Source organism: Marmota monax, unplaced genomic scaffold (assembly GCF_021218885.2).
Source record: "Marmota monax isolate L192 unplaced genomic scaffold, Marmota_monax_Labrador192_F-V1.1 WCK01_AAM20220418_F8-fsc00002, whole genome shotgun sequence".
In the NCBI taxonomy this organism is placed as follows: domain Eukaryota; kingdom Metazoa; phylum Chordata; class Mammalia; order Rodentia; family Sciuridae; genus Marmota; species Marmota monax.
Window position 1 is genome coordinate 43,090,022 of NW_026693571.1, and position 27,397 is coordinate 43,117,418.

Here is a 27,397-nt window from a genome sequence, read left to right on the forward strand (position 1 = left end):
ATTTATTCTGGCAAAAGAAGATGATGTGCAGATCTAGGAGACAGAAATACAGAGAAGTGGAACAGTCCTGGGAATATTCTGAAGATGTGGATCTCAGGATTTTTTGAGATGTTGGGTGTAAGGTGTGAGAGAAAGGGATGATAAATGACCTCAAAGTTTTTGTCTTTTTTTTTTTTTGATACCAGGGATTGAACCCAGGGGTGCTTAACCACTGAGTTACATCATCAGCCCTTTTTTATATTTCATTAGAGACAGGGTCTCACTGAGTTGCTTAGAGCCTCACTAAGTTGCTGAGGCTGGTTTTGAACTTGCAATCCTCCTGCCTCAGCCTCTTGAGTGGCTGGGATTACAAGCATGTGCCACTTGAAGTTTTTGTCTTGAATAATTCAAAGGATGGAGCTGTATGTAACTGAACAGAGGAATATTATGTTGAAACATAACAAAAGCTCCATTTGTAAATATGGTCTATTTGCCATCTCATGAGAGATGTCAAATAAGCAGTTGGTTATGTGAGTGTCTTCCTCCAGGTATCCTCCTCATAACATTATTTATGGACTGTAATTTTTATTGTCCAGCTCCTTCCTCTGGAATATAAGCTGCATGAGATCAGGGACTTGGCCTGTTTAGTTCACCGTTATATCCCTAAGATCTAGAAGAATGCATGTCGCATAGCAGATGCTCAGTAAAGTTCACTGGAAAGATGAATAAAGGAATGAATAGGAGAGTTGAATGTTCAGTATAACAAAGTAGATTGATTGAGAAAACAGGAAGTTATGTTTGAAAGTAAAATAGCTTGCCTGGTTATTATTAAGGAGAGGCTTGCAACAGGTATTATGTATCAAACATTCTCTATGAAGAACAATGTCAAATGAAGAGACACTGAAAAACTTCTGTAAACTTTTATTTTATACTTATGGGTCACTGCCAACTTAGGGCCCTAGCTTCTGGCTCATTTCTACAAAGTTTACTTGTTGGAAAGATGTGGTAAAGGTAAAAATTGGAAATGTTCTACTAGTAAACCACAGTTATTTACCAGACAATAAACAAAATGTACATTGAAGCCTGTGTAGTTATTCAGAAATCTATAACTTTCTGAATTTATAAAATGAATTTTATATATAACAAACAAAGCATCTAAAAAAAGGACAATTGCCTAAACAAAACAAAGCCTATGATTTATATTAAAGGCTTTTATCACTGCATATTATGTACCAGCAGGATAATGGAATTAGACCACTAACACATAATGGAGGAGTATTTCTTAGCCCTGCAATTCCAGCAATTGGAACCTGACATATTTTACTTATAATTGTGCTAAAATATGATCCAAAAATTAGCTTAGCTAATTTGTCACCAGAAATCTATCTGATGAAGTTTGATGTTTTTCAAACTCATCACCACATTGAGTTGAGAATTAGAACAATCTAAAACTTTAAAGTGTAATGACTTTTGCTTTAGCTCATGAAACAACGTCACCCCAAATACTTCTTTGACAAACCAACCAACTAAAACCCTATATTTTTAACCTATGGCTCATTCCCTCTCATGCTGCCTCCCCTATTCCATTTGCAATGGTAATATGGTCACAAGATTTGTGAACACAGGAGGTACTTATATATGGCAACTGATGAAGGAGGGTTGTCATGATGAACTATCACCTAGATTCCATTAGAGTATGTGCTTTGACACAGCCATGGGGCATGATGATTAGATTAGATTAAATCCATATGTACCACCACACTCATGCACATCTCACACTCATACACATACACACGCACACACACTCTATAGAGACAATCACAAAAATCAACTAAAAGAAACTTACAATTGTTTATATATATATGTACATATACACACATAGTAAAAGTTTTTTTTTTCTTTTTTTCTTTTTTGCTGTACTCACAGTCTGTAAACATTTGGGAAAATGCCCAGAAAAAGTCATTGTGGGCCCTTTGAAATGGTGACCACTAGGGAGTAGGGATGAGGTGGGGATTTGGGTTCCTTCTGGTCACCCAAAGAAGAATCAAAAGTCCATGGTAGCAGTCACTGTATTTCACTGACATGGTACACTTGCCTGGACACTTGGAAATTATTTTTCCTAACTGGAGAAAAGAATAACCAAAAAAAGTCTTATGGCCAGCTAACATTTTAGGAGAAATTAAGAGAATATAAGGTGATATGTGTGTCTATATACATGGATACAGATATAGATACACACCCATGTATGTTACTGTTACCAAAACCTCAAAGAAAATTTCCAAATCTTCTAAAAATATTGAATCATTTTCTCCTAGCTATGCTTTAGACATCTAAACATTGCACTGAAAGTCTCAGACTTAGTTTAATGAGTCATTTAAATTTTGGAACATGATTTTAACATTTTAAAAAACTTACACTAAAAGGACATTTGGGTTTGTGAAAAACAGAACTATTGGATCCCAGCATTATTTTTGAAATTAACATAAAAATATGTTCAAGGTCTTCTGTAATAAAACACTATTAAAAAAGAAAATACAAGCTCTTAAACATTCTTTGAATAGCAGCTGTTAGACTACTATATGTGGTTACCAGTCTGTGGTTTGTATGCCTGTATTTGTTGCAGCTTTAGAACTCATGTTTTAAAAAAATAAAACAGTGAGAAACATTAATGTAATCGCTCGCCTGAATATTGCTCTTTTCTTTTCTTTCTTTCCTTTTCTTTTTTTTTATTTTAACAAAATGTATGTTAATAGGCTCAATCATTTCTAGGCTACCACACAGTTAAGAAATACTGGCACTGAATGACATTTTTTAAAAGAGGTGACTTAAACCCATGCTATTTGGAAGAAAAAAAATCACTTAAAAAAATAGAAAATCTAGTTATGTACTTGAAAATCCCTAATTTCATGCAAAGTAGCAAATATCCTTCAGGTTCACGTAATAGTCTCCATTCTCCTCCAATTCCCATCACTTTTTAGTGTCGAAATAATGTATGGAATACGTACATTAGATAAATTAAAGAAGTGAGATTTATGGGCTTGGTGGATATAAATGAATCCACCTTCCACTGCTTTGGAAAACATATGGAGAGCACTTTTATCCAGAGGAGGGCCTGAGTGGAGGAAGAAGGATCAGAGAAGAGACTCCTGGAGACACAGTTACTGCGTGAACTTTTTTCTCCAATAGGATTTCAAGGAGAATCGATTAATGTCTTGCAGATGGTTAGTTAATGCTGTCCTTGTGGCTGCTCCTCTCTGTGTTGTGGTTGTTCTGGTCATGGTTCTTCCACTGGATGCTTGTTCCGTTCATGGGGACTGAGGTCATCAGGCTTTTGGACTGGTGACAGCAGCAACAGAGGCATGACTGGGAGAAGGAACAGACTGTGAATAACACGAACCCACCCACCCGTTACCAGCCTAACACAGAGGCTTTGGGGTCCACCAACACGTGGGGTCCATGTGTGTGCATGTTGGAGGACAGGGAGCATGGACAGTGGTCTGAGTATGAGGCCTGTCATCTTGAGGCAGAAGTTAAACTGTCCCCCGGGAGAGAAAGGGATCTCTTGCTGCTTGTTTCTTTCTTTTATTTTTTTTGTTTTTTGGATTTTTTTTTAATTTTTTTTTATTGTTGGTTGTTCAAAACATTACATAGTTCTTGATATATCATATTTCACACTTTGATTCAAGTGGGTTATGAGCTCCCATTTTTACCCCATATACAGATTGCAGAATCACATCGGTTACACATCCATTGATTTACATATTGCCATACTAGTGTCTGTTGTGTTCTGCTGCCTTTCCTATCCTCTACTATCCCCCCTCCCCTCCCCTCCCCTCCCCTCCCCTCTTCTCTCTCTGCCCCCTCTACTGACATTCGTTTCTCTCCCTTGTATTATTTTCCCCTTTCCCCTCACTTCCTCTTGTATGTACTTTTGTATCACCCTGAGGGTCTCCTTCCACTTGTTTCAATTCTACTCACAGGTGCAAGAGGAAGGGAAGGCAGTGTTGGCCAAAGGGAGCATCTCCAGGCAGAGGCCAGGGAGTAAGGCATGGATGAGAAGGTTAGAAATGGGCTTCAGGTGCACCCCAAGTGGCCCTCAACATCGGGTACCCCATGTGATCTTCACTACAGCCCTAGGTGGTAGGTGTTACTTCCCCCATTTTATGAATAAGAACAGTGAGGCCAGAGAGGATAAGAAGAAGAAGAAGAAATTGAATTATAACTCAGGACTCTAGATTGAAATCTTTCCCTTAGGTATGCTGCCTTTTTAGGAAGATCCATTAAAAAAGTGTGTTGAATTTCTGAAAAAAATTGAATTTTCTCTTCCCCTCTAATTAATATGTAAATTAATTAGCACGTGATATAAACTTCAGCTTATAAAATGTATTAGTTATGACCTGTGAGTTAGTTAATCCATTTTAGGCAGAGCATTTTGTATCTTGTAAGCATTTTCAAGGGGACCTCAAAAAATATGGCAGCTACAACTTCCATACCAAGTTTCACCCATTTGTATGATTCTTTGGTTAATATGTCTGTCTCCTTTTAGATTGCAAGTTCTATAGGGGAAGTTTCTGTGCTTCCTCTCTCAACTCTAATAGTCATCTCATACTGAGCATTTTTGTTTCAAGAGGTTTACATATATTAACTCATTAAACCTTACTTATGAGATGGATACTGTGATCATCCAACTTTACAGACAGGAAAATTGAGGAAGCAGTAGGGGCACCAACTGAACTCAGATTAGATAATTAATTGTACCTTGAGCTTCATGCTACTCTGCCTAATATGCACAGTAGCTAAAGTTAAAAATCCTGGTCAAAGATAAGAAAATCCCATCAGGACTAGAACTGTACTAAAATCATTTTAGAATCTGAAAAAGTGACACATCAATAAAACATGCTTGGAGCTTCTGGCTTAGCTAGAAGGAAGTTTGAAAAACAGAAGGAAACTGATTTTAAATGAAGTTATAGTAGTACAGGTTTCCAGAGCAATAAACATTTACTGTACTTTAAAAAGTCATTACTATATTCACTGTTAAATAGCATTTAGTGAAAGCTTTCTTAATAGCAGAGCTTATATTTTGTCAAGAGTTTGATTAAAGTCTAAAGTAAAAAAAATGAACTGATTTTGTATATTCTATGTGTTCATATTTGAGCATTTATTTCTCCTCCTCCTCTTCCTCCTCATCTTTCTTTTTCTTTTTTTGGTACTGAGAATTGAACCCAGGGGTGCTTAAAAACAGAGCCTCATCCCCAGCCCTTTTTATTTTTTATTTTGAGTCTCGCTACGTTGCTTAGAGCCTCACTAATTTTCTGAGGCTGGCTTTGAACTTGCAATCCTTTTGCCTCAGCCTCCAGAGTTGCTGGGATTACAGGTGTGTGCCCTGTGCCTGGTTTGAGTATTTCTTTTTAAAATATGGTACTAAACTGACATGTAATTATGTTAGTCCTTTTAGTTTTAACTTCTGATTATGTTGTTGTCAGAATAGATAGTGCTTTTCTGTTATGCCCACAATCTGACCCTCTTTCTAGGTAATAAAAAGTGATTTTTCACTTCCCTACTGAAAAGGAGTGTAGCTGATCAAAGTAGTATGAAAATTGGAATTGGCTGTGTCTGTTAGTTACTTAATACACTCATTCAGTTGTCTTTAAGAAGTTCTTGCAAAACAGTCTTACCTGGAAACAATTTTTAAATTTCTTGCTCACAAAATATAGAGCTATTGGGTTTATACATGAGTTCATGGTTGCCAAGTTAATACCGATGTAATCCATGAGCAGCAAGAAGCTAGAGCAAAAGAAAATAGTGTAGAATAATTAGAACATATTGTTTCAAAATCTGCTAAGTAGAATTTATCCTAGGATAAGCATTTTTTCTTGCCTTGAAGCATGTCCTCTGGGCAATTAGAATTTTTTAAAAGTGCTTAGTTTAAGTGGCAGTTTCAGATCTGCAGGACATTTGCAGATAGATCATCCCCTTGGTTGGCTCAAACCCTTATGCACAGCCTCAGGAGGGGTGTGGCAAGATTACAGACATGGCTTGCACAAATTTTGGGATCAGTTATGGGTTATGTCAGCTAAAAAAATAATAATTCAGTTTGCAGTTTTAATTTTTAGGGCTAATCAGAATGTAAAGAGGATGTAAAAATTTTATAAATGTGCAAAGCAGAGAAACTCCAATTTCTAAATGGGTACGTGGAATGGGTACATGGAATCATACCTAAGTAATTCACATCGGTTCTTGTCCATCTCATCATACACAGTTTTCTTCAAAATACGGCTTAAATGAAGAGGGAACCAGCAAAGAGCAAAAATTACAACCAAGCAGAAAACAGTTTTCGCCACTTCTCGACGCTAAAGGAAAGTAAGAAAATAAAATACGTTACATTTGCATCTTTATTCTAGATGAAAGAACTACACAAGGAAGGAAAAGACTTCAGGGGTGGAACAGCACAGAGAAGAGTTGAGAGAACAGACCCTCGCAGGACCTTGGTCTCTTAAGATTTGGAATGCAACATCAAGATGTTGCCAAGGATGTTTTGGGGCAGTTGCCAGGAAGGAGGGTGGCTTTGTCATTTGAGCCAGGTCAGAGGTTACAAGACAGAGGTGAGCCAACACTGTGGCTGACTCAGCAGGTGAGCACATCAGTGTGTACGCAGGTGCTTAGGTGGATGGGGGTGAGTGCATGGGGAAACGTGAGCTATTAGCTCAATATCAGGTAACTGACGAGCATTGATGGCATGGCAGGCAAGGTGACAGAGCATGGCATGGAAATGAATGGGAAAATCTACAAAGACACTTGGGAAACAAAATATGGTAGGAAAATAGCAGAAAAAGCAACAGCAACAAGTTTTCTTCTTTTCCTCATCTTGAAGAAAGCTAGCATTGATTTTTTTAAGTTCTTTTATTAACAGCATGTAGTTTCCAAAGATATATTGCAAACAGAAGGATGAAGGCAAAGTGTTATCAGCAGTCATAATTATAAAAACTGGAACATACTGACCCTGGACTGATTTCTATTGCAGGTTTACATGCCTTTGGAGTCTGCTCAGGCTCAGAAAAAACATAGGTTAGGAATGATCTGCAGCCATTCATTTGGGCACATTATGCTTGAGTATTATACTGCATGCATTTAGAAGTCTAACCAGGGACATAAAATGCAGCTTGTCTGTAACTGGCTTCAATTAATGTCAAAATAAAACTGACTGAAAACAGGAGTTGGGAAATGAATACTGCTTCAACACAAAGCTTATAACATTAAGTCTGGGAAAGCGTCAGTAAACACACACCATCAGTTGAGCCATTTGAAAAGATCTGTGGCAGTTGTCACAAATCGTCCTTGTAGTCCAAAGGACTGAGAACTCTTTAATCTTTCATAGTTATTTGACTAGCTGGGATATGGCATCAGGGGGCATGATCGAGGCAACAAATAAAGCATTCCAATCTCCAGAAATGGGGGGGCTTTTTAAAGGGTCATTTTGTGTACACAGAAAGATGGGGCATCTAGAAAAATGGAAAGGGAAGGTATTGGGGGAATGTCACCTTTCCTGAGTGTGCCATCAAACAGGATATTAAAAGGTAATATTGACAGTTTGATATTCCCTTAACCACCATCCATGCTCCTATCTTCCTTCCTGTGATATAAATCCTTGATTTTGTTATGGCAGCAAGGGAGTCTTGCCTCCTCAACTACTTGGCCACATAACACAATTATGACCAATTAGCTTAAGTAGACAATATGTGTGGGTTCCTGGAAAAGCTACTTAAAAGTAGGGGGAGCCTTCTCTGGGACACACATACGCATGCATTGTGTGTCCTTCCCCTTCTTGCTGCCCCGACATCAGACACAAAAGTAGAGTGGCCACGCCGTCTTCCAAGGCTGAAGGAGAGATTGGCAAAACAGCAGGCACCTGGCCTCTGAGCTCCTTGACCCCTGAACCACTGGCATCTGCACTTTTTGCAGTGGGAGAAAGATAAACCTTGACTTGATCAGCTCACTCTTATTTTGGGTATTCTGTTACCAGCATCCAAACACAACCGCTAACTGATTACACCTTTATAATGAAGAGAAAATTTGGGACAACCAAGCAAGAAACAAGGAAGAGCCTTAGACTATTAGTCAAAGACTGGCAAGGCTTCCTACTCCAGGCTAGCTTTCCCATAGTTCACCTGAAGGACTTGTAGCCAGCCTTGCTTTATTGCTATGAAAACCTGTTCCAGCTTTGAGTGAGTACCAGATCTTGGGTTCTAATCTCAGTTTGGGTGAGCAGATCTCTTAACTATCAATTTAACAAGGTTAATATGTATCCTACCTATCTGTGCTTGGAGGAATCAAAATGCTATGTAACTGTGAACGACATATTATTATTATTTATTTCTGAAGTAAGTACAACTCAAAGCTGAAATAGACAATAATGATGTTAATGCAAAAACTATCATTTAAAAACACTGTTTTTCATAAATCCATTCTAATTAACTGCTTCCCTCGAAGGGATGAGACTTAATAGTTGCTTAATATATTCACATCTGCAGAATTTGAAACATTTATGCTTTGAAACATTATGCTCAGGCTCAGAAAAAACATAGGTTAGGAATGATCTGCAGCCATTCATTTGGGCACATTATGCTTGAGTATTGACAAAGTCATACTAAATTTTCTTAATGTGATCATACTGCCAAACTTCAATAAAAGGTAATAGCTACCATTTGTTTGACACGTTAGATTTTACAAAGTACATGCATGCCCATCAAGTCCTTTGATCCTCATAATAACATTTATTTATATGTCATTATGCTTAATTTATAGATGAGGAATTGAAGCTCAGGAAAATCACAGTAGTTGAAAAAGTGCTGTGATGAGGAAAGATGTTTGTGTATGATAATTATGTGGGAGAGATTTGGAGACTCCATCAATAACTCACATTGTTTTGGCATGGTTGGATGTTCTTACATATGTGTCTATTGTGACTGAAAACTGACCTGCAGTCCTGATTTTACTTTTTGAATTAATATAAATTAACATGTGCTGAGTACCTACTAGGAACTAGGCGACTTATATGCCTTATTATTAGGCAACTTATATGTCTTAGGTTATCATCATAATGTATTATTTTATACATCTTATGAGAAAATAGAACCTTAGAGTGGTTAAGCAATTTGATGAAGGTTATTAGAATCATGTTTTGTCTTCTAAAGCCCAAAGTTATCTATCTATTTGCTACTCAGGAGGTACCAACATTAACTCCCTATTGGCATATTTGAATTTCTTCTAGAAATTTGGGACCTCCAAAATTTAGAGAATTTGTTTTATGAATTTAATGCTATTTCCTTTCATGAGTCTTACTTTAGATGTTGCTTTAATGAAATTCGTTTCTTTTTTCCTACTCTCCAAATGCATTGTGCCCATTCACGTTCTAGAAGAACTCTTGTTTTTTTCTAACTGAAATGCCCTCTGTCCTCTGCTTCCCTATCAAATCCCATTTATTCTCCAAGGCCAGGCTCACTCTTGTTCATTCATGAACACTTTCTCTATGATTCTATGTCAATCCCCTCTTATTTCCTAGTGTTATGGTTTGGATATGTGGTTTGGACCCAGAAATTCCTGTTAATGCAGAAATGTCTGGAAATGAAGTGTTTGGATTGTGAAAGTTGTAACCTAATCAGTCCATCTTAGTGGGAATGGACTAACCAGGTGGTAAGTGTAGGCAGGTAGGGTGTGGCTGGAGGAGGTGGCTCACTGGGGGTGTGCCTCATGACCCCTCCTTACCCTTTCTCTGCTTTCTTCACATCATGAGTGGAACAAGGCTCTTCCTCCACACCCTTCCACCATGATGCTCTGCCTCACCTTGGTTCAGAGTAATGGACTCAGCACACCGTAGACTAAACATCTGGAACCATGAGACCAAATAAACTTTCCCTCCTGTAAGTTATTTTTGTGGCACATTTTGGTCACCGTGATGAAAAGCTGATTACCACAGCTAGTGTACAGGCTACATTGACTCTGTTTTATCATCCTGTTTCTGATTGTTTCATGTTTGTGTTTTATTTGTACAACTAGACTGTAAATCCTGCAAGGGGAGAAAGTCACACACTCCTTTCTGCCCTGGCATAGTTTCAAGCCCAATTTGGTGTATAGACATGCATATACGCTTGCTCAATACTCTTTTGGCATTATAAATGAATAGTTTTTCTTTGGGCCCAGCCTCTGGAGCCATCTGTTTCACAGGCAGGCTCCCCTGTCACAAGAGAAATCCCTAATTCTAGAACTATAAAGAAAATAGTTACAAGACAGTATTTTTTATTTTTAGGAAATCAGTCTAAATCTGCTATATACTGTGTGGCTATGCATCACTTAAGGACAGTGATATACCCTAGGAAAAGAATAGTTAGGAAATTTTGTCACTGTGTACCTACACAAACCTAGATGGTACAGCCCTCTGAACACCTGAGCTATATGGTTCAGCCTGTTGCTCCTAGGCCACACCTGAACAGCATGTTATTGTACTGAGTGCTGCGGGCGATTGTAACACAACAGTGTTTGTGCATCTAAACATAGCTAAGCATAGACAAGGTACAGTGAAGATACTGGGCAATCAGAATTTTTCAGTACCACTAGAATCTTACAGAACCATTGTCATATAGTCAATGTGACATCAACTGAAATGCTGTTACGAAGTGTAGGTCTGCTGATTTGAAGGACAACACTGTCTTGCCCAGGTTTCTGAGATCTCAGTGGATTTACCTGTTTAAGATGTTCACTGAGGGCGATTCTCAAGCTGCCATTCCTTCTGTTTAACATCTCACAGGTCATGAGGGTATAGAAGATTGCAGTGCACACCAAGGGCATGCAGAAATAGAACCCGAAGAGCCACCAGTCCTTCACATCTTGGTAGAACTGTGTAGTGAAGAGAAGGGAGAGAAAAGGAGGGACATAGTGATTAGGTTAACAGGGCAGGACCTCTGTAGCTTCAGAATCTGCCCTTGGAGATGTATTTGTATATTCATGATCCCACCTGTAGTAAAGGGCTTGGCTGTGGTGTTCAAAACTCAATTAACTTTGAAACTCCAAAAATTATCCTGTCTTGACTCTAGCACACAAAGAAACTACGTATTAAAAAAACTATCCTGACAGGGATCTTTTTTGTAAGTTTCAGTGACACAATGAAAGAACCCTAATCCATAAAAAGAATTCCCTTCCAAGGTATATAAAACATGGTTCAAGACATGTTTATCTTTATTTATTGATAAGCCTCAAATTTTGCTAGTGCCTGGTTGATTTTTAATTATTGTGGTTAAAGTGCACTTAATGCGTGTCTCTTGTTTGGAAGCAGGGAAGGTTCTGCGTGGCTTATCTGTGGAGCTTTGCTTGGTATGCCAGCTATGTGACCCCAACGCCAGATGGTTTGAGCCATCAATAACCACCCTCTCACTCCCTCTTTTAATACTGGCCACCTGGAAACTATTGAGGCAGCATAGCTTAGCCCAAGGCCTACTTAGCAAGCGCTCCCTGTGGGCAAGGATCTGTGAACCCGTAGAGTATTCAGCTTTATGTCTTTTTAAAGGAGCAAACTTAGTACTTCATAAAAAGGAAAGTTGGAAAGTGATATCCACATTTTTATTCTAAATTCATCACAAACTTGGAAAGAAACGCTTTTTCCTTCCTTACAATGTTGCTTCAGATTGTTTATTTACTAAGGATAAATGCAGCCTCCTGTAATATTTCAGTTCCCACAGTAAAAAATAATCATGCTGCTCTGTGAACCACTGGATGGTTTCTGAATATAGAAAGGGGCCCAGTGGGTTACATTTACAGTATGTCTATTAAAATAATCTAAAAATGGTTCCTGAAGACAAAAAGTTCAGGCAGGGGTTCTTAACTATTTCTATGCCACAGACTCCTTTGGAAGTCTGATGAGCACTGTAGTCCCTTTGTAGAACAATATTCTCTCTCTTTCTCTGGTATGGGGGGGATTGAACCCAGGGGTGTTCTACCACTGAGCTACATCCCCAGACTATTTAAAAAAAAAAAAAATATATATATATATATATATATATATATATATGTTTTAATTGTCAATAGATGTTTATTTAAAAAAATTATTTATTTATATGCAGTGCTGAGAATCAAACCCAGTGCTTCACACATGCTAGGCAAGCACTTTACCACTGAGCTATATCCCCAGCCTGTTTTATATTTTACTTTTGAGATAGGGTCTTTCTAAGTTGCCCAGGCTGATCTCAGACTTGGATTCTTCCTGCTTTGACCAACCAAGTCACCGGAATTATAGATGTGTGCCACAGTGCTTAGCTGAGAACAACATTCATATGTTTAAAGTAAAATATATACGAATACAATATCGTATATTGCCAGTTATATGGCAAGATGTCTATAAACGCATTAAAAATAAAGTTCTGATACAACATACATTTTTTATCAACAAATTAAATAACATACCTACTGGCGACTCTAATAACTATCGGAATGCTGAAGCAGTATTGAGCATAAACAATATTTTAAGAGTATACAGGTGTGATACAGTGTGACATTGTCTGCTATTTCCATCAGTGAAAAAGTCATGGCACTCTGAAATACCATTGCAGTTTGTTGCCCACATTCGTAATTGAAGCAAATGGTAACTTTCAGTTAGAAGTTAGTGAAAACAAGCACAATTTCTTTTCCATCCAAGCCCAGACCCCTGGTCAAGTACAAATTCCCAAAGGAGTTAATTTACCCAAATCTGCTTATATGAAGATTTTCATACATATATATATATATATATATATATATATATATATATATATATATATATATACACATACATATCACATTAGAGAAGGATTTAGTCCTAAAGTTAAAAAAAAAATTAGAAGGACTCTCTTTTTGTTTTGAAGTGCAACACTCCTTTGAGCCCCACCCCTTTGTTAGTAGCCCCTTCTTCCTGGCGCATTGCTGGCTGGCTGGGCATGACCCAAGGTCTGCAGTTGCAAAGGGTCTGGAAGCTGAGCTCTGAGAGGGTTGGCTCCCCTTCCTCCCTCCATGGCACAGTCCATTTCTTTTAAAATGATGTCATAAGCAAGGGATTGGAGAGGGCCTCAGATCAGTCAAGGATACAGCAAAACTGAGGAGGAAAGAGTGAGGAAAAGAGGGGAAATAAAATTAGGAAAAAAGAACAAGACCCAAGACTTGAAATGAACTCCAGGATACCATCAGCTCAACTCATACCCTTTCACCGCAACCCCTCGAGGCCACCCCTGCCTGCACGGTGGCTTCTCTTTGCATGATGGCTTATATAAGGAGACTCCAGTCTTTATGAAGTAACACCTCATTTTGACCAGCTCTAGGGATTAGTTAACACCTTCTTATACTGAGCCTCTTTCCTCTCTTGCTTTTGTCTGGAATATCTAGATCCCTTGTCCGCACTGCCAAATTCTGATAACCTCCTATGTCTTGATTTTCATTGTGAAAACTGACCTGAGTTTTAAAAAAAGGGTCGGCGGATAAACAAAAGACTTCAATTTTAAGATTGCCAGTTTGGCAGTTTTCCTGAGCACTTTTAATATCAAAAGAAGAATTTCCAAACAAGATAACTGATCAACTGAAAAACTTCAGATTTTGTGAATTTTCCAGCTTAGGAAGGCATACCTTGAAATGTCTGTAAACGATTAAATGTGGAATCTGAGCTACGTGGAGCTTACATCAAAGCACTAAATTATGCTGATTTAAGAGAAATAGTTATCCTTTTGGTTCTCCTTAGTCCACATGTAACTAGTTTTGCAAAGGAAAAATGCATTTTAAATTACATAGTCATGTGCTTAAGGTTTTCAGAGAAATATTACTGTGGCCAGGTGTATTGAAGAAAAACCGAGTTTATTAAACAAAAAAAGTTCTGTAGTTTGGATTGGGGATATAGCCCAGTGGTAGAATGCTTGCCTTGCATGAGTGAGACCCTGGGTTTGATCCTCAGCACCACATAAAAATAAATAAATAAAAATAAAGATATTGTGTTCATCTACAACTAAAAAAAATATTAAACAAAGTTCTGCAGTTTTATAATATTTGTGTATCACACAGAATTCACATTAATATGAATATATGCAAGCATTACTCCCTACTTTGAGTTAGAAAGCCACTCTTCAAAAAAAAAGTAACCTGGTCCCTCTTTCTTGGTAAATGGGCTTTGGAATTCCCAGTTACTTGGTATAGAATTGTGTTGGCGGTGGTACTACAATGCAAGATGAGGTGGTGGGGAAGGAGGGAGAAAGGGAGAGAAGCAAAACAGTTGTTCTGTTCAAGAAGCTACACTCTAGTTTTGCATCTCTTTTCCTGTGACAGAAAGATGTGTGACTGAACTGACAGAGTAAGGCACACCTGCATTGTGGCGATGTCCACAAGTTTTAAGAGGGCGAAGTTTAAAGCGCCCAGTCCCCAGTTACCTCCTTTTAAGCTTTGGTAAATTTTAAAACTCAGCAAATTCAGTCAATTGTAAAAACCATCAGTACCTCCATGAACTTTGATGTGGCATTGAGCATACAGGTTTTGTGCTGTTCACCCCGGTATTCAAAGGGCACCATGACAAAGCCTATGGCTTCGGGGATGGCCAGGATAAAGGAAAGGATCCAGATGGAGACAATTTCAATGGCAGTAATCAAGGGAATCCCAATTCCTTGAACACGACTCCAGGAGGCAACTGCTCTGTACCTGGAAAGGGGAAAAAGAGGATGAAAGAAGGAAGGAAGAAAGAAGGGGTGCTAAAATCAACTTACTATGATCTTTAAACTTTTTTTCAGTTAAATATAAATCTTAAATGCTGGAAATCTCCTCCTTTTGGCCAGTGTCCCACCATTGTCTTTTTAGCACTTTTCTGAGGCTTGATGTGAAAAACCAGTAGGGCCATTAACAGTTCCACCCGTTGGGAAACCAATTGCCGGCCAGGCCTGAGCCTGAGATGGACAGCTGAGTTCCAGGGAGATCCAGAGAGTTTGAGTGTGGCAGGAACAGATAGGCATGCTGTGTGTTCTAAACTAGGGAAGGACTGATGAAGCAAAGGGTAGTGACCGCCAATGGTACTTGTTCTAGTAATATCTTATTTCTCTTTATATATTAAGAAAGAAAACTTGAAGCTTTATCCATGGTGTGGGTTTAAATATCCTGAGTAAATGGTGACCATAGATGTGTGGTTTCTCTCCTCTTCTTCTCTCAAAATATGATCACAGTTATCATAACTGTACCAGGTGGCAGGCTTAGTAAACAGTATTTCTAGTAAATGTCCAAGAATGACTGAATCTCTCTCATTATAGTTCTATGCTAGAGTACATAAAAGTGAATTAAAAATATCTTTGTTCCTATTCTTTTGGGTTTACAATCCAACAGAAAAGAAAGGTTCATACAGAGTATGGGCTATAAATGTAACCGAACAATTATTTCAATCAAAAAAATTCTCTGGTACTAAGAAATTTTTTATTTTTTTACCTTCATAGTTTTCTGATAATAATCACATTTAAATGTTAAGTCTAAAGAAAGTCTGGTTTAGAAACTCTATGCTCCTTGACCTGATATGATGGTCTGATGCTAACTGCTTTCAGACTTATTATTAAGAAAAGACGTGTGATGTGGCATGGTATTTTTGCGGCTTCATTCTTGAAATTTTTGCTGCTGTTGTAATGGAAAGGAAACATTTTCTTTTTGCAGTTTTCATTAGATAGTGACAGAAGGGGGCTGCAAAACAGACCAAGGCATTGGAGTCAGGTGCATGTGGGTTTGCAGGACATGCAACTTAGAAGATTAAGCAATAAAACCAAGGCAGTATGTGCTACCCAAATCCACCCAGAGAAGTCCCCATCACTTGTGTCTCAGTATGTCTTTAAAAACACATGGTAGGAATTGTGCTGCCTAGCTCTTCATCAGAACTGCTTAGAGATTAGAACCTATAGATTTGGATACAATTCAATTTGCTGGAGAAATGTAGTACCAAGGATTTTAGGGTAAATAAGATAGGTATACAATATAAATCTCCAGAAAAAGTCCAGATTAGTTCAGAATGTAATAAAATACAGCTATGCAAACAGACCAAGAAAATCCTTTGACAATATAGCCAAGATTGCGCTTTAAAATTTATGGTTACTTCCAGCGAGATAATGCTTGCTGTTTGTTTTGCCTTGTAGTTGTATTTACTTTACTTTATTGCCTTATTGAACTGGCAGCCTCATGTCTAGGAAAAACTAAAGGGAGTGGAGACGGGATGTCTGTACTGTAAGGCTGTCAACTGAGTTACATCTATCCCCCCCCCCCTTCCCTAAGCTAAGTTAGGTGATTAAAATAAAACAGCTTATCTCCTCAGAGACTAAGAAAGCCAGATTTCTCAGCCATGGTTTGGGGAAGGTTGTTTAAGTAAGTAAATGTGGCCAACATGTTCTTATGATGAATATATTCACAAACCATTGTCATTTTATAATATGTCATGAGTTCTCAGAATAGTATACACTGTTACGGCTTGAATAACAAAGGTCCCTGTGCTAAAGGATTGGTCACCAGCCTATGGTGCTATTGAGAGGTAGTGGAACCTTTAAGAGGTGGGGCCTAGGGGGAGGATGTTAGGTCACTGTGGGGGTGGGGTGCCATTAAAGAGAATTGTGGGATGCCAATCCTTTTCTCTTTGCTTCCTGGCTGCCATGAGGTGAGTGGTTTCCCCCTGCCACTTACTCCCACCATGGTTCAAAGCCTCACCAAGAGCCCCCAAAGCAAAGGGCCAATCAATAGTGGATGGAAACCTCTCAAACTGTGAGCCTAAATAAACCTTTGTTCTTTATAAGTTGATTATCTCAGGTATTTTGTAACAGTGATAGAAAGCTGACCTGAAGCTTAATCTAAGTAAGTTCAGCATTTTTATATACATAGAAGTAATATTTAGTGTCTACTTTGCCAAATGATGTATAGTCAGTCTGGTTATTTATTAACTCATATCATGGAGAATTAGCGTATTTTCAACTTGTAATCACACTAAACTTGAAAAATATCTTCATGAAATAAGGAGAATACAACCATAAGAACAAGTAGAACCAATCATTTGTGATGATGGAGATGGGGAAAGGTGTGGAAAATATGAAATCTTATGTTTTCCCAAACTGATTTCCATTTGGAAACTAATGGCATAATATATACAAACACAAATATACTTTTCTTTCCAGGTGTGATTACAAACAGCCTTTAATTTAGTTGATATGTGTATGTATATGTGTGTGTATACACACACACACACACATCTTCAGTTTTCACAGAAAATGTGCAAGTGTAGATCTAAATACCATAAAAATGACATTTTGGAAAGAATCACTCCTCCATGAGATACTTTCTTCAGTTGGCTCCACTTGGCTCCTACCATATTCTCTTGCTTTTCCTTCGGCTGTACTGGCCACTCTTTTTCATTTCTTTGGCTGGAGCCTGCCCTGTCCCCAAATTCTTAGCATTGGATTTCTCCCAGAGCTTAGTCCTTGGACCTTTTCTCCGTCTACACTCTGTTTCTTGGTGGTCTCATCCAGTCTCACGGCTTTAGTATTATTTAAACAATTCATATGCTGATAATTCCCAAATTTATAACTCTAGCCTGGAACCACCTCTAACTCCAGAATTGTATATCCAATCTACAACTTGAGAGTTCCACCAGGAAACCTAATGGGCATTCAGACACATACAAGCCAGACCTTACCCCCAAACCTGTCCTCTCTGCAGTGTTCACCACCTTAGGCCCAGATCCTCGGCTTTTGTCTTCACTCCTCTGTAAATACTTTTGCAAACCTTGCAAAATCTTCCTTCAGGTTCTATCCAAAGGACCCCACTTCTCATCATCTTTTGACTCATCACCTTTTGTCTTTTTGCCTGGGTTATTGCAATGGTTTCCTAACTAGTCTCCCTACACCTGCTTTGACTTGCTACAGCTCACCTTGGACACAGCAATGGAAGAGTCTGTTAAGTTAGATGAGGGCACACTCTGTTCAAAGCCTTCCCAGTGAGTTCCTATCTTTTGGGAGTACCTTTTGGGAGCTGCTTTTACTCTTCCTTTAGGTCTTCAACTCAATTATATCTTTCTGTGGATGCCTTCTCTGGACACCCTGCTTAAAACCTCCAGCTCCTCTTCTAGAATTACCCTGTCCTGCTCACCCTGATTTATTTTTCTCCATAGCACTCAATACTACGTGACAAACCAAATGGTTTATCCATTGATTTTGTTTTTTATCTATGCTAATGTCCCCTTTAGAGTCTAAACTCCATGAGGGCAGGCATCCTATAGCTTGGTCCCAAAGCCTAGAGCTATAGGTGCCTGAAAAATATCAGCTGAATGGAGTGTCTTTTTGTTGTTATGATGGTTTTCTTCCTTACCATTCACTTTTCTTGCTTTTTTGTCCAAAAACAGCAGTACTGTACATTCTAAACATATTCTTATTTTCCAAGTTAGACCTGAATTAGGCAATAGGTAAAAAGCTAACACTTTTAGAAACTCTGAATAAAATAACTTAAAAAACAAGGGGGAACCTTTGTGCTGATCTTTCTTCCCTATGTGTTGAGATGGGATCCTGAGGACGGGGAACAGCAGGGCTGGCATGTTGCCACATCTTCTGCCTGGTCCCCAGTGAGCAAGGGGAGCCCGTGCCAGGGCTCTGGTCTGCTGGCTCCCAGGGGAGTCTTTTCCCATTACATCACCTTGTTCCCTGTCACGTGCTATGCCAAAATGAAAGGATAAATTATATGTTTTATTTATGTAAAGATGTTTGTTACTGTGCACGTCAATAAATAGATTTTTAAAAACATGTTTTCAAGGCCAGAGGCATTTGATGCTTCTTTATTAAATCTTTGAGGTATGGTCTAAGATAGTCATTACAATTAAAAAAAATTATGATTGAAAAAAAATTTAAAACATTATAAAATAAAACTAAAACTCAAAAATACCACTTCAACAAAATCTTTTTATTTGCCTCTTATTCCTTGCCCACTGCTATTCTCATAGATGTAGTTTGAAAATATACTATAATAATATGAGCTACAATTTTATTTTTAGCTTTATTTACATGGAAAATATCCTCCCATATTTTTAGGCATAACACTTCTCAAATTAGTGTCTACCCAGAACAGATTATTGATAAAATTTACTTAAATCTTTCTCATATGTTTGTATCACTTCTAGTATTTCTTTTTCTTTTTTCTTTTTTGTTGTTGATGGATCTTTATTTTTTATTTATTTGTATGTGGTGCTGAGGATCGAACCGTGCCTCACACATGCTAGGCAAGCACTCTACCACTGAGCCACAACCCCAGCCCCTCTAGTATTTCTTGATTGTGAATAACATGCCTATAAACATGTGTGTACATATACATTTTTTCTCTGGGTGATTTCCCTGTGTGAATTTTTTTTTTGAGTGAAATTGCTGGATTAAGGGTGTGAAAAATGAGCTCAACTACCTTTCAAAATGTTTCTAACAAGTGCCTGTGAGTGAATGCTTGCTTGCATTGGATTTTATTAGTTTGTTTTCAATTTTGCCAAAGTGGCATTTCCATCGTGCCTAACAAACTTGATCATCATACAAAGTTTAGAGCCAAAACACTAGCAGAAAGAATTATTATTATTATTTTTTACCTTGAACTATGTGATGAGTTTTTAACAATATTGTGGTTATACATAATAGTAGGATTCATTGTGACAATAACCCTACATGCATGGAATATAATTTGTTCCACTTCAGTGCCCAGCGCTTCCCCTTCCCCTCCCCTGCTCCTTTCCCCATTCCCTTTCCTCTACTGGTTTTCCTTCTCCTTATTTATTTATTTATTTATTTATTTATTTTTAAATTGGTGCTTTATAAATATATATAAAGGTGAAATTCACTACAGTCTATTTGTATATGTACATAGCATAATTTGGTCACTTTTATTTCACCGTCCCTTCCTTTTCCTATCCCTTTTCCTTCCCCTCTATCCCCTTACTCTATTCTGCTGATCTCCCTTCTGTTTTCATGGAATCCCACCCCACTTTCCCCCTGTATTTTGGTCTAACTTCTGCATATGGGAGAAAACATTTGACCCTTGACTTTTTCGGTCTGGCTTATTTCATTTAGCATCATGTTTTCCAGCTCCATCCTTTTATCAGCAAATGCCATAATTTCATTCTTCTTTATGACTGGTTAAAACACCATTGTGTACATAGACCACATTTCTTTACCCATTAGTCTATTGATATGCACATGGGCTGGTTCTGTAACTTGGCTACATAAAAAAAGACTTCCAGCTGTCCCTGCCAAGGTGCTAGGAGGTTTTTCAGAAAATCACTTTTGTGCTTCTTGAATTGGGATCATCCTTTGAGAATATCTTAGAGACCACTGAACAATTATTTGAAATTGTGAATTGTGCCGTTGTAGACATTGATGTGCCTGTACCACTGTAATATGCTGATTTTAGTTCTTTTGAGTAAATACCACTGAGTGGTATACCTGGGTCACATGGTGGTTTTATTCCTGTCTTTTGAGGAATCTCATAAGCAAGAAGGATCTTAAAGAAAAACCAGGTGTGTTGTATTAAAAACAAGCTGAAAATGCTTTAACACTTCTTCAGTTGAAGTTTTTTGTTTTTGTTTTGTTTTGTTTTTTGGTACTAGGGATTGAACCCAGGGGTGCTTTAACCACTGAGCCACATCCCCAGGATTTTTTTTTTTTATATATATAGAGATAGGGAGGGTCTTGCTGATTTGCTTAGGGACTCCATAAGTCGCTAAGGCTGGTTTTGAATTCTCAATCTTCCTGCATCAGCCTCCTGAGCCCCCTGGGTTTACAGGTGTGCTTCAGTTAAATTCTAAAATAGGGCTGGCCTGCGACTGCTTTAATTGAGCAGATAGAATGATACCTTACCAGTTCCAGGCCTAGCCTCGGAAAGGAGTGGCAGCTTTCGCACTGGAGCCCTGAGCCTGCTGGAGCCAAGTGTTGAGACGCACTGAGACTCTAGAGAGGGAGATGAATTCTGCCGACTTCAGACTTCCAGCTGTCCCTGCCAAGGTGCCAGGAGGCAAGCTCAGCGCCAGCTGAAATCCACTAGCAACCCCAGTGGAAGTGACAAGGAGCAGAAGACTTGCCCAAATTCCTGACCCATAATATGGTGAGATATGATAAAATGTTTTGAACTGCTAAGTTTGGGGATAGTTTGTCATCAAAGAGATATGGGGTAGCAAATTAACCATTTGCCTGATCCTGGCAATGGATTAAAATTAAAAAAAGGAATAACTATGGGCAAAAGAGAATGTGATCCCAAGTAACCCTGGCCAGACTTTGACTTTGTCCAGTTCCGAGTGCCTCTCTCGGGGCTCTGCCAGTTCTTTCATGTCTTCACGTTTGTTATGCAGCAATAGAAAGCAGAACCACTGGGAGAATAAGAAACCTCTAGATCTAAATAGAAATGAGGCTTTTCAGAAAATCACCTTTGTGTTTCTTGAATTGGGATCATCCTTTGAGAATTATTTGAAATGATGAGCTGAAGGACTGACACCAGCTTTGGAGCTGAAGGCATATAAAACAAAGCTGCCTTATTAGTGAACTTTGCAGCTTTTCCAGGTATCTAATTACCCCTCACTCTGGAATAGTTGTTAAAAGAGTTTTATCTTTTTACAGCCTCCTTCCCCAGACATCTTTTAACTTCAAGTTGGATCTGTACTAAGGCCTTTTTATGGTCTGACTCTGTCATCGTCTTTAACGTGACTGTTAATTTCACAAGGAACAGTATTGAAGCCCCTCCCTGACTCCGGCTCCCTCTTCTCTCTCCTCTTGGACTCAAAGCAACCTATGAACCTTGTGACTTATGGCATTCAAAAAATCCATTTTAGTTTTTTCATTTTTAATAATGGTCAGCTATTCATATATTTGGGGGAAAAGTTCATTCATTTTAGAGGTATATGGCCTTAGCAGGGGTCAAAATTTGTTCCTAAATTTCTTCATTATTTTTCTAAAATTTCTGCTTTATCATTTTCAAAAGAGACTAAGGATGTAAAATCAATGATAAATTTAAAAAAGAAATTTGAGGAGAAATTAAGAAAAAGGTTAAACTGAGACAAGCTCATAGTTGAACAAGGAAAGCTCATCCATTCTGGTTCAAATCATGTACTTTCTCTGTCTTGTTTATTTTAGTCAGATTAAAAACTGATAGTGAGAAAACTGAAACTTTTCTTTGATCTTATAGCATTCTCTGATCATTGAGTGATTAATGAAGTAATAAAGAAATTCTATAGAACTCTGATGTATAGTTTCATTATTTTCCCTCAAACAACTCAAGATGAGAAATAATTATTGTATTTTAAAAATATCATATAAGATTATGGGAACTTTTTTCCCTGGGTCATAATTTGACAGACAATGAAAGCAGGAATTTCACAAATAGCAAATTGTTTGGTAACAGGTTCCAATTTCCCTCTTTTGACTCTTTTAAGAAAAAAGAAAAGATTTTCTTTTTTTAGTAGACTATCATGCAACCAAATGAAGACTCAAAACAAATGGTATCTTATCTTGAGGAGTTAAGTGTGAATGATTCATTCTGTAGCATGAAAGCTTTTGAAATAGAAATGTCAAGTAGATTGCCTACATACAGGTCCCAAAGCTTAGAGTCAATGCCAAATGAAAAAAAAGGGTCAAAAATGGATGTAGGGAGCAAAGAATGATGGGTTTATTACCAGGGAAAAACCTCCTGGATTAAGACTGATTTTTGTGGGGCTGGAATTTTAAAGTGGTTCAACTCCTTGATCTAAAAGTCAGACCCCAAGTCTTAATGAGGTAGATTTTTGGCATTCTATTATTTTCCTTTTCCTAATGAAGAATGACTCACATTTCATTTGGTACACAAGGGATGGATGTGATGGAACACACAGCTCATTTTCCCTCCTGCCTGGCATGGGGAGAGCAGGAGGTGTGGGTGACCTAGCCTGCCCCTCCCTCATACTGATGGGATTCCACTGAGGCTGGTTGAAGTTTAGCAAGAAGATCCTCTGAGATTCCCTGAGGAAGAAAGAGGGAGCAGAAGAAAAGTTTGAGGAGCCAGCCTGGGCCTGTGTGTGTGTGTGTGGGGGGGGAGTGACGAATATTTTCCCCAGCTTATTGCTGTATTCATTCTTTTAAACTTTTTTCTGAATGTCTACCATTTGTTTAAGTTCAGGAGGTTTTTCTTTTCCAGAGGTCAAAAGATTATTAGTTTATTTTCTTCTACAGCTTTATGGTTTGAATTTTTACATGTTTGAGTGGTCACTTGGCAGAATGCAGGCGTGGAGAACACCAGCTGCCCTGGTCATGGATAAGAAGTAACCAAAAAGTAAACTGAGATCATTTGTGAAACAAATAATAAAACCACACATTCCTTGATGCTAGAAATAAAAAAAGAGAGAGAAGGAAGATGGCCTGCATTTGATTACTGGCATCAAGGCTTGCGATCCATGTGGACTTGGTTAACCTCTTTTGACCCCAGCTTCCCTCTCTGTAAACGATAGCACATATCACAGTTAAATCAAATAATATCTGTTAAGTTTTTAAGGAGGGCCTCCTACTTAATACTCAATAAATGAAATTTATTATACATATTATTATTGATAGAAAGCACCATGTAAAACTTGATATGCTTTTTTTTTGGTCATATAGCTAAATAGCACTACTTGTAAAATAAGCCATCCTGTCTTCATTGTAATCAAAGTTACTTGAGCCTGTATTATATTCCTGTGTACTCTAACACCTATTTCTGGCTTTCCCATTGGTTTTTCGTACTATTTGCATCTATACTACATTGTTTTAAATATTGTAGCTTTATAATATTTAATGGTATTATATAGGAAGAACATAGGTGTAGACACGGTTCTTTTTGCCAAATGTCATGATAGTTTTCTTATTCCTTTTCCCCACATGGCTTTTAGAGTTATATTAAAAATTTAAGTTGGATATGGTAATGAGAATACATCTCTAAATATACACTTTGATAAATATAGGAAAATTTTACTTGTACCAGCAATGTAATGGATATAATTTAAAGCCTTTGATTTTTAGGTAATAGAATACTCTGGAAGGCATCTTTGCACACAACTATAATACCAACACTTGATAATTATGTACTTTGAGTGAAAATAGAAATGATATTGGGATGCTGGGGATAGGAACATCAAAGTGAGAATTTATTAGTGAATCAAATGCAGGTCATCAGTACTTTTAGGGAAATGGTCACTATACTGTGGTCACTATACTGTGGTCTCCTGTGGTATATGTGTTTTAAATGCAGTAGCCTTAAAACCTGATATACATCTCGGGTTTTCTCACAAATCACAGCAATTCTTACTGATAGGTAATGAAATTCTCTCTGATCTTTAACTATTGCAGTGGGACTATTTTTCTGGATAGTACTAATGAATTTTAAAACTACCAATGGAATTTTTTGATGTGTTTTAATTACAACAAATAAATGCATTAAAAATACTAAACATTTTATTTATTTTTGCTTCAACTATTATAGCCATAAATTTATGAATAGAATATCAAAGTTTGTAACTACCAATGGAATGAGTAATTTTACACTTTAACTGCATTTTTCATTCTAAAATTAATTATAAATGATGAATGGCAGAATATCTGTGTAAACACTTGAATGTTTTTTAAGAGTGGCCTTTTATTTCTATTGTGCCGGGGACTCAGGTTCTCTGATAAAGTGCTGGTCAGGGATATGAGCTGGAAAACATTGAAATCTCTTCTAAATTGTACATGTGGCTAGTTGTATGTATAAACCAATTATTTACAAGACATTATATACATTGTATAACATTATTTGAAGTATAAAAGAGCTCTATGGAATGTGTTATGAAGTTCCTAACTTCATTATTTTATAAGTCCTGCTGTGAAAATTTGAAAGTGAAGTAAATACCATCTGGAAGTTCTCAGAATTCAGAAGGCATCTTTAAAGAACTCTTTATGGCCATGTGTGAGGGATTCTAAAAAGACTTAGATGCGTGGTGGATTTTTCATTTGGATAAAGGATACTGCTATTGGTATCTTCTTTTTTAAATTATGAGATATTTTAGGCATTCAAAAAGAGCATGAAGAAGGATATAACAGTACTATATATTTACCACTTAGTTCAAACGATCAATCCTTACAAATATAACTGAATAGTATGTTTGTTTTTATAGTAATAAAATCATTAGTTTAAAATGAATTTACATGTGCTAGGGAATCACCTTTTCACAAACTTTATTCCATAATAGATTCTTTTCTGTTGTGGTTGCCTTAAAGATGTCAACTACATATTGTTGGCAAATTGCTCCAAGTACATGTTGCCTGAGCCACAGCTGACTAATAACCAGCAAATGTGTGAAGCAATTCTAAACAGCAGAGGAAAGGTTGTTAACGTTTTAATTTATTTGAAACTAGTAAACAACTCTTCTGGATACCAACTCTCTTGGCTTTTCTTTTCGAGAAAAATGCCTTTCTAAACCCAACTGAAGAACAAAAGGAAAGACCGTGTTACCTGTCGACACTGAGAGCGCAGAGATTGAGGACGGTGATTCCCACTGAGGACTTCTGCAAAAAGGGGAACAGCTTGCAAAGAAAGACACCAAAGTCATTGTGGTCAAAAGGCCAGCGCCCGGCCAGCAGCTGAAAAGAGATGTGGGAGTTAGAAGTGGCAAAGCTGGCACTTATATTTCTAATCACATGTACCGACTTCTAAATTTTATTCTTTATTTTACTTTCCAATAGAGTATCACTAGCATTATTTTTTCTTTTGTGTTTTAAAAACTTAACAATTTCTGGTCTGGAAAGATAGACTATAATATGTTAGCACATAATTATTAAAATATATTAAATATAAATATATTAACATACTTAATAAATAATATACTCAAGTGCAACATATTATATAAAATATGTATTATAGATAATTACCTTATAGATGATCTATAATTACCTATAATCATCTATAATAACCTTATAGATAATATAATGTAATAACAGAAGAGAAAAACTTTTGCTCTCAGATGAAGGAGTCATGCTGCCTATTTTTCAAGAAATGGCAAAAGTTTGGGGGTTTGGGGTAACAGCTTCACTGAGAAGCAGGCAGAGGTCTCTTAGGAAACCTTATTAAGCCATGAGGAAAACAAGTAATTTCAACCAGTGACATTGGAAGATATTATCTCCCGACAAATAGCCAAAGCAAAAATGACCAGTTAGGAAAAATACTGGGAAAATAAAGTGTCTTTGGACGTGGAGACTTTGCCAGCTGGTTAGGACCAAAACTTAACTTCCCATCAGTGCTTAAGGGGATGACTGCTTCATAAATTTGATCCAAGTGGCTTTCTATTTAGGATTCAATTTCTCCTTATCCTATAGGAAAGTGTGGTCACTGTGATTTGTTTAAAGGAAAATCTACTCTTTCATGTTGACCATTTAAAATCTTGGTCCCAAGGCAAGGGTGCCACTCTCTAGTGGCTGTGGTAACAGGAACATAGTAGCTAGCCAACTGTCCCCTGTGACTTGCTGATATTTATCTAGCTAGGTATTATACTAGGAACATGGGCTTAAATAATTTCTGTTACCTGAAAGGAGGAGGGACATCCCTGCTGAATGTAGGATGACTTTTCTTTTTTTTTTTATTGGTTGCTCAAAACATTACAATGATCTTGACATATCATATTTCATACATTTGATTCAAGTGGGGTATGAATTCTCATTTTTACCACGTGTACAGATTGCAGGATCACATTGGTTATACATCCACATTTATACATACTGCCATACTAGTGTCTGTTGTATTCTGCTGCCTTTCCTATCCCCTTCCTATCCCCCCTCCCCTCCCCTCCCCTCCCCTCCCATCATCTCTCTCTACCCTATCTACTGTAATTCATTTCTCTTTTTTTCCCCTTTCCCCTCACATCCTCTTATATGTAATTTTGTATAACAATTCGGGTCTCCTTCCATTTCCATGCAATTCCCCTTCTCTCTCCCATTCCCTCCCACCTTTCGTCCCTGCTTAATGGTGATCTTCTTCTCATGCTCTTCTTCCTTGCTCTGTTTTGAGTCGCCCTCCTTATATCAAAGAAGACATTCGGAATTTGTTTTTTAGGGATTGGCTAACTTCACTTAGCATAATCTGCTCTAATGCCATCCATTTCCCTGCAAATACCATTATTTTTTATTTTTTAGTGCTGAGTAATATTCCATTGTGTACAAATGCCACATTTTTTTTTTATCCATTCATCTATTGACGGGCATCTAGGTTGGTTCCACATTCTAGCTATTGTGAATTGTGCTGCTATGAACATTGATGCAGCTGTATCCTTACAGTATGCTCTTTTTAGGTCTTTGGGGAATAGTCCGAGAAGGGGAATAGCTGGGTCGAATGGTGGCTCCATTCCCAGCTTTCCAAGAAATCTCCA

The 27,397-nt window shown here is 37.7% G+C and overlaps 1 protein-coding gene across 1 annotated transcript in view; it reads right to left on the bottom strand.

Moving 5' to 3' along the window:
* Positions 1 to 885: 885 nt before the first annotated feature.
* The window catches only part of Ednra (endothelin receptor type A), a 57,726-nt gene continuing 31,214 nt past the window's right edge, over positions 886 to 27,397 (bottom strand). The window contains exons 3-8 of the mRNA XM_046458952.2: positions 25,492 to 25,619; positions 14,475 to 14,673; positions 10,717 to 10,869; positions 6,196 to 6,329; positions 5,655 to 5,763; positions 886 to 3,342 (exon numbers count right to left, since the gene is read on the bottom strand). Of these exons, the coding sequence (XP_046314908.1) occupies positions 3,202 to 3,342; positions 5,655 to 5,763; positions 6,196 to 6,329; positions 10,717 to 10,869; positions 14,475 to 14,673; positions 25,492 to 25,619 (864 nt within the window). The 3' untranslated portion in view covers positions 886 to 3,201. The remainder of the gene's footprint in view (positions 3,343 to 5,654; positions 5,764 to 6,195; positions 6,330 to 10,716; positions 10,870 to 14,474; positions 14,674 to 25,491; positions 25,620 to 27,397) is intronic.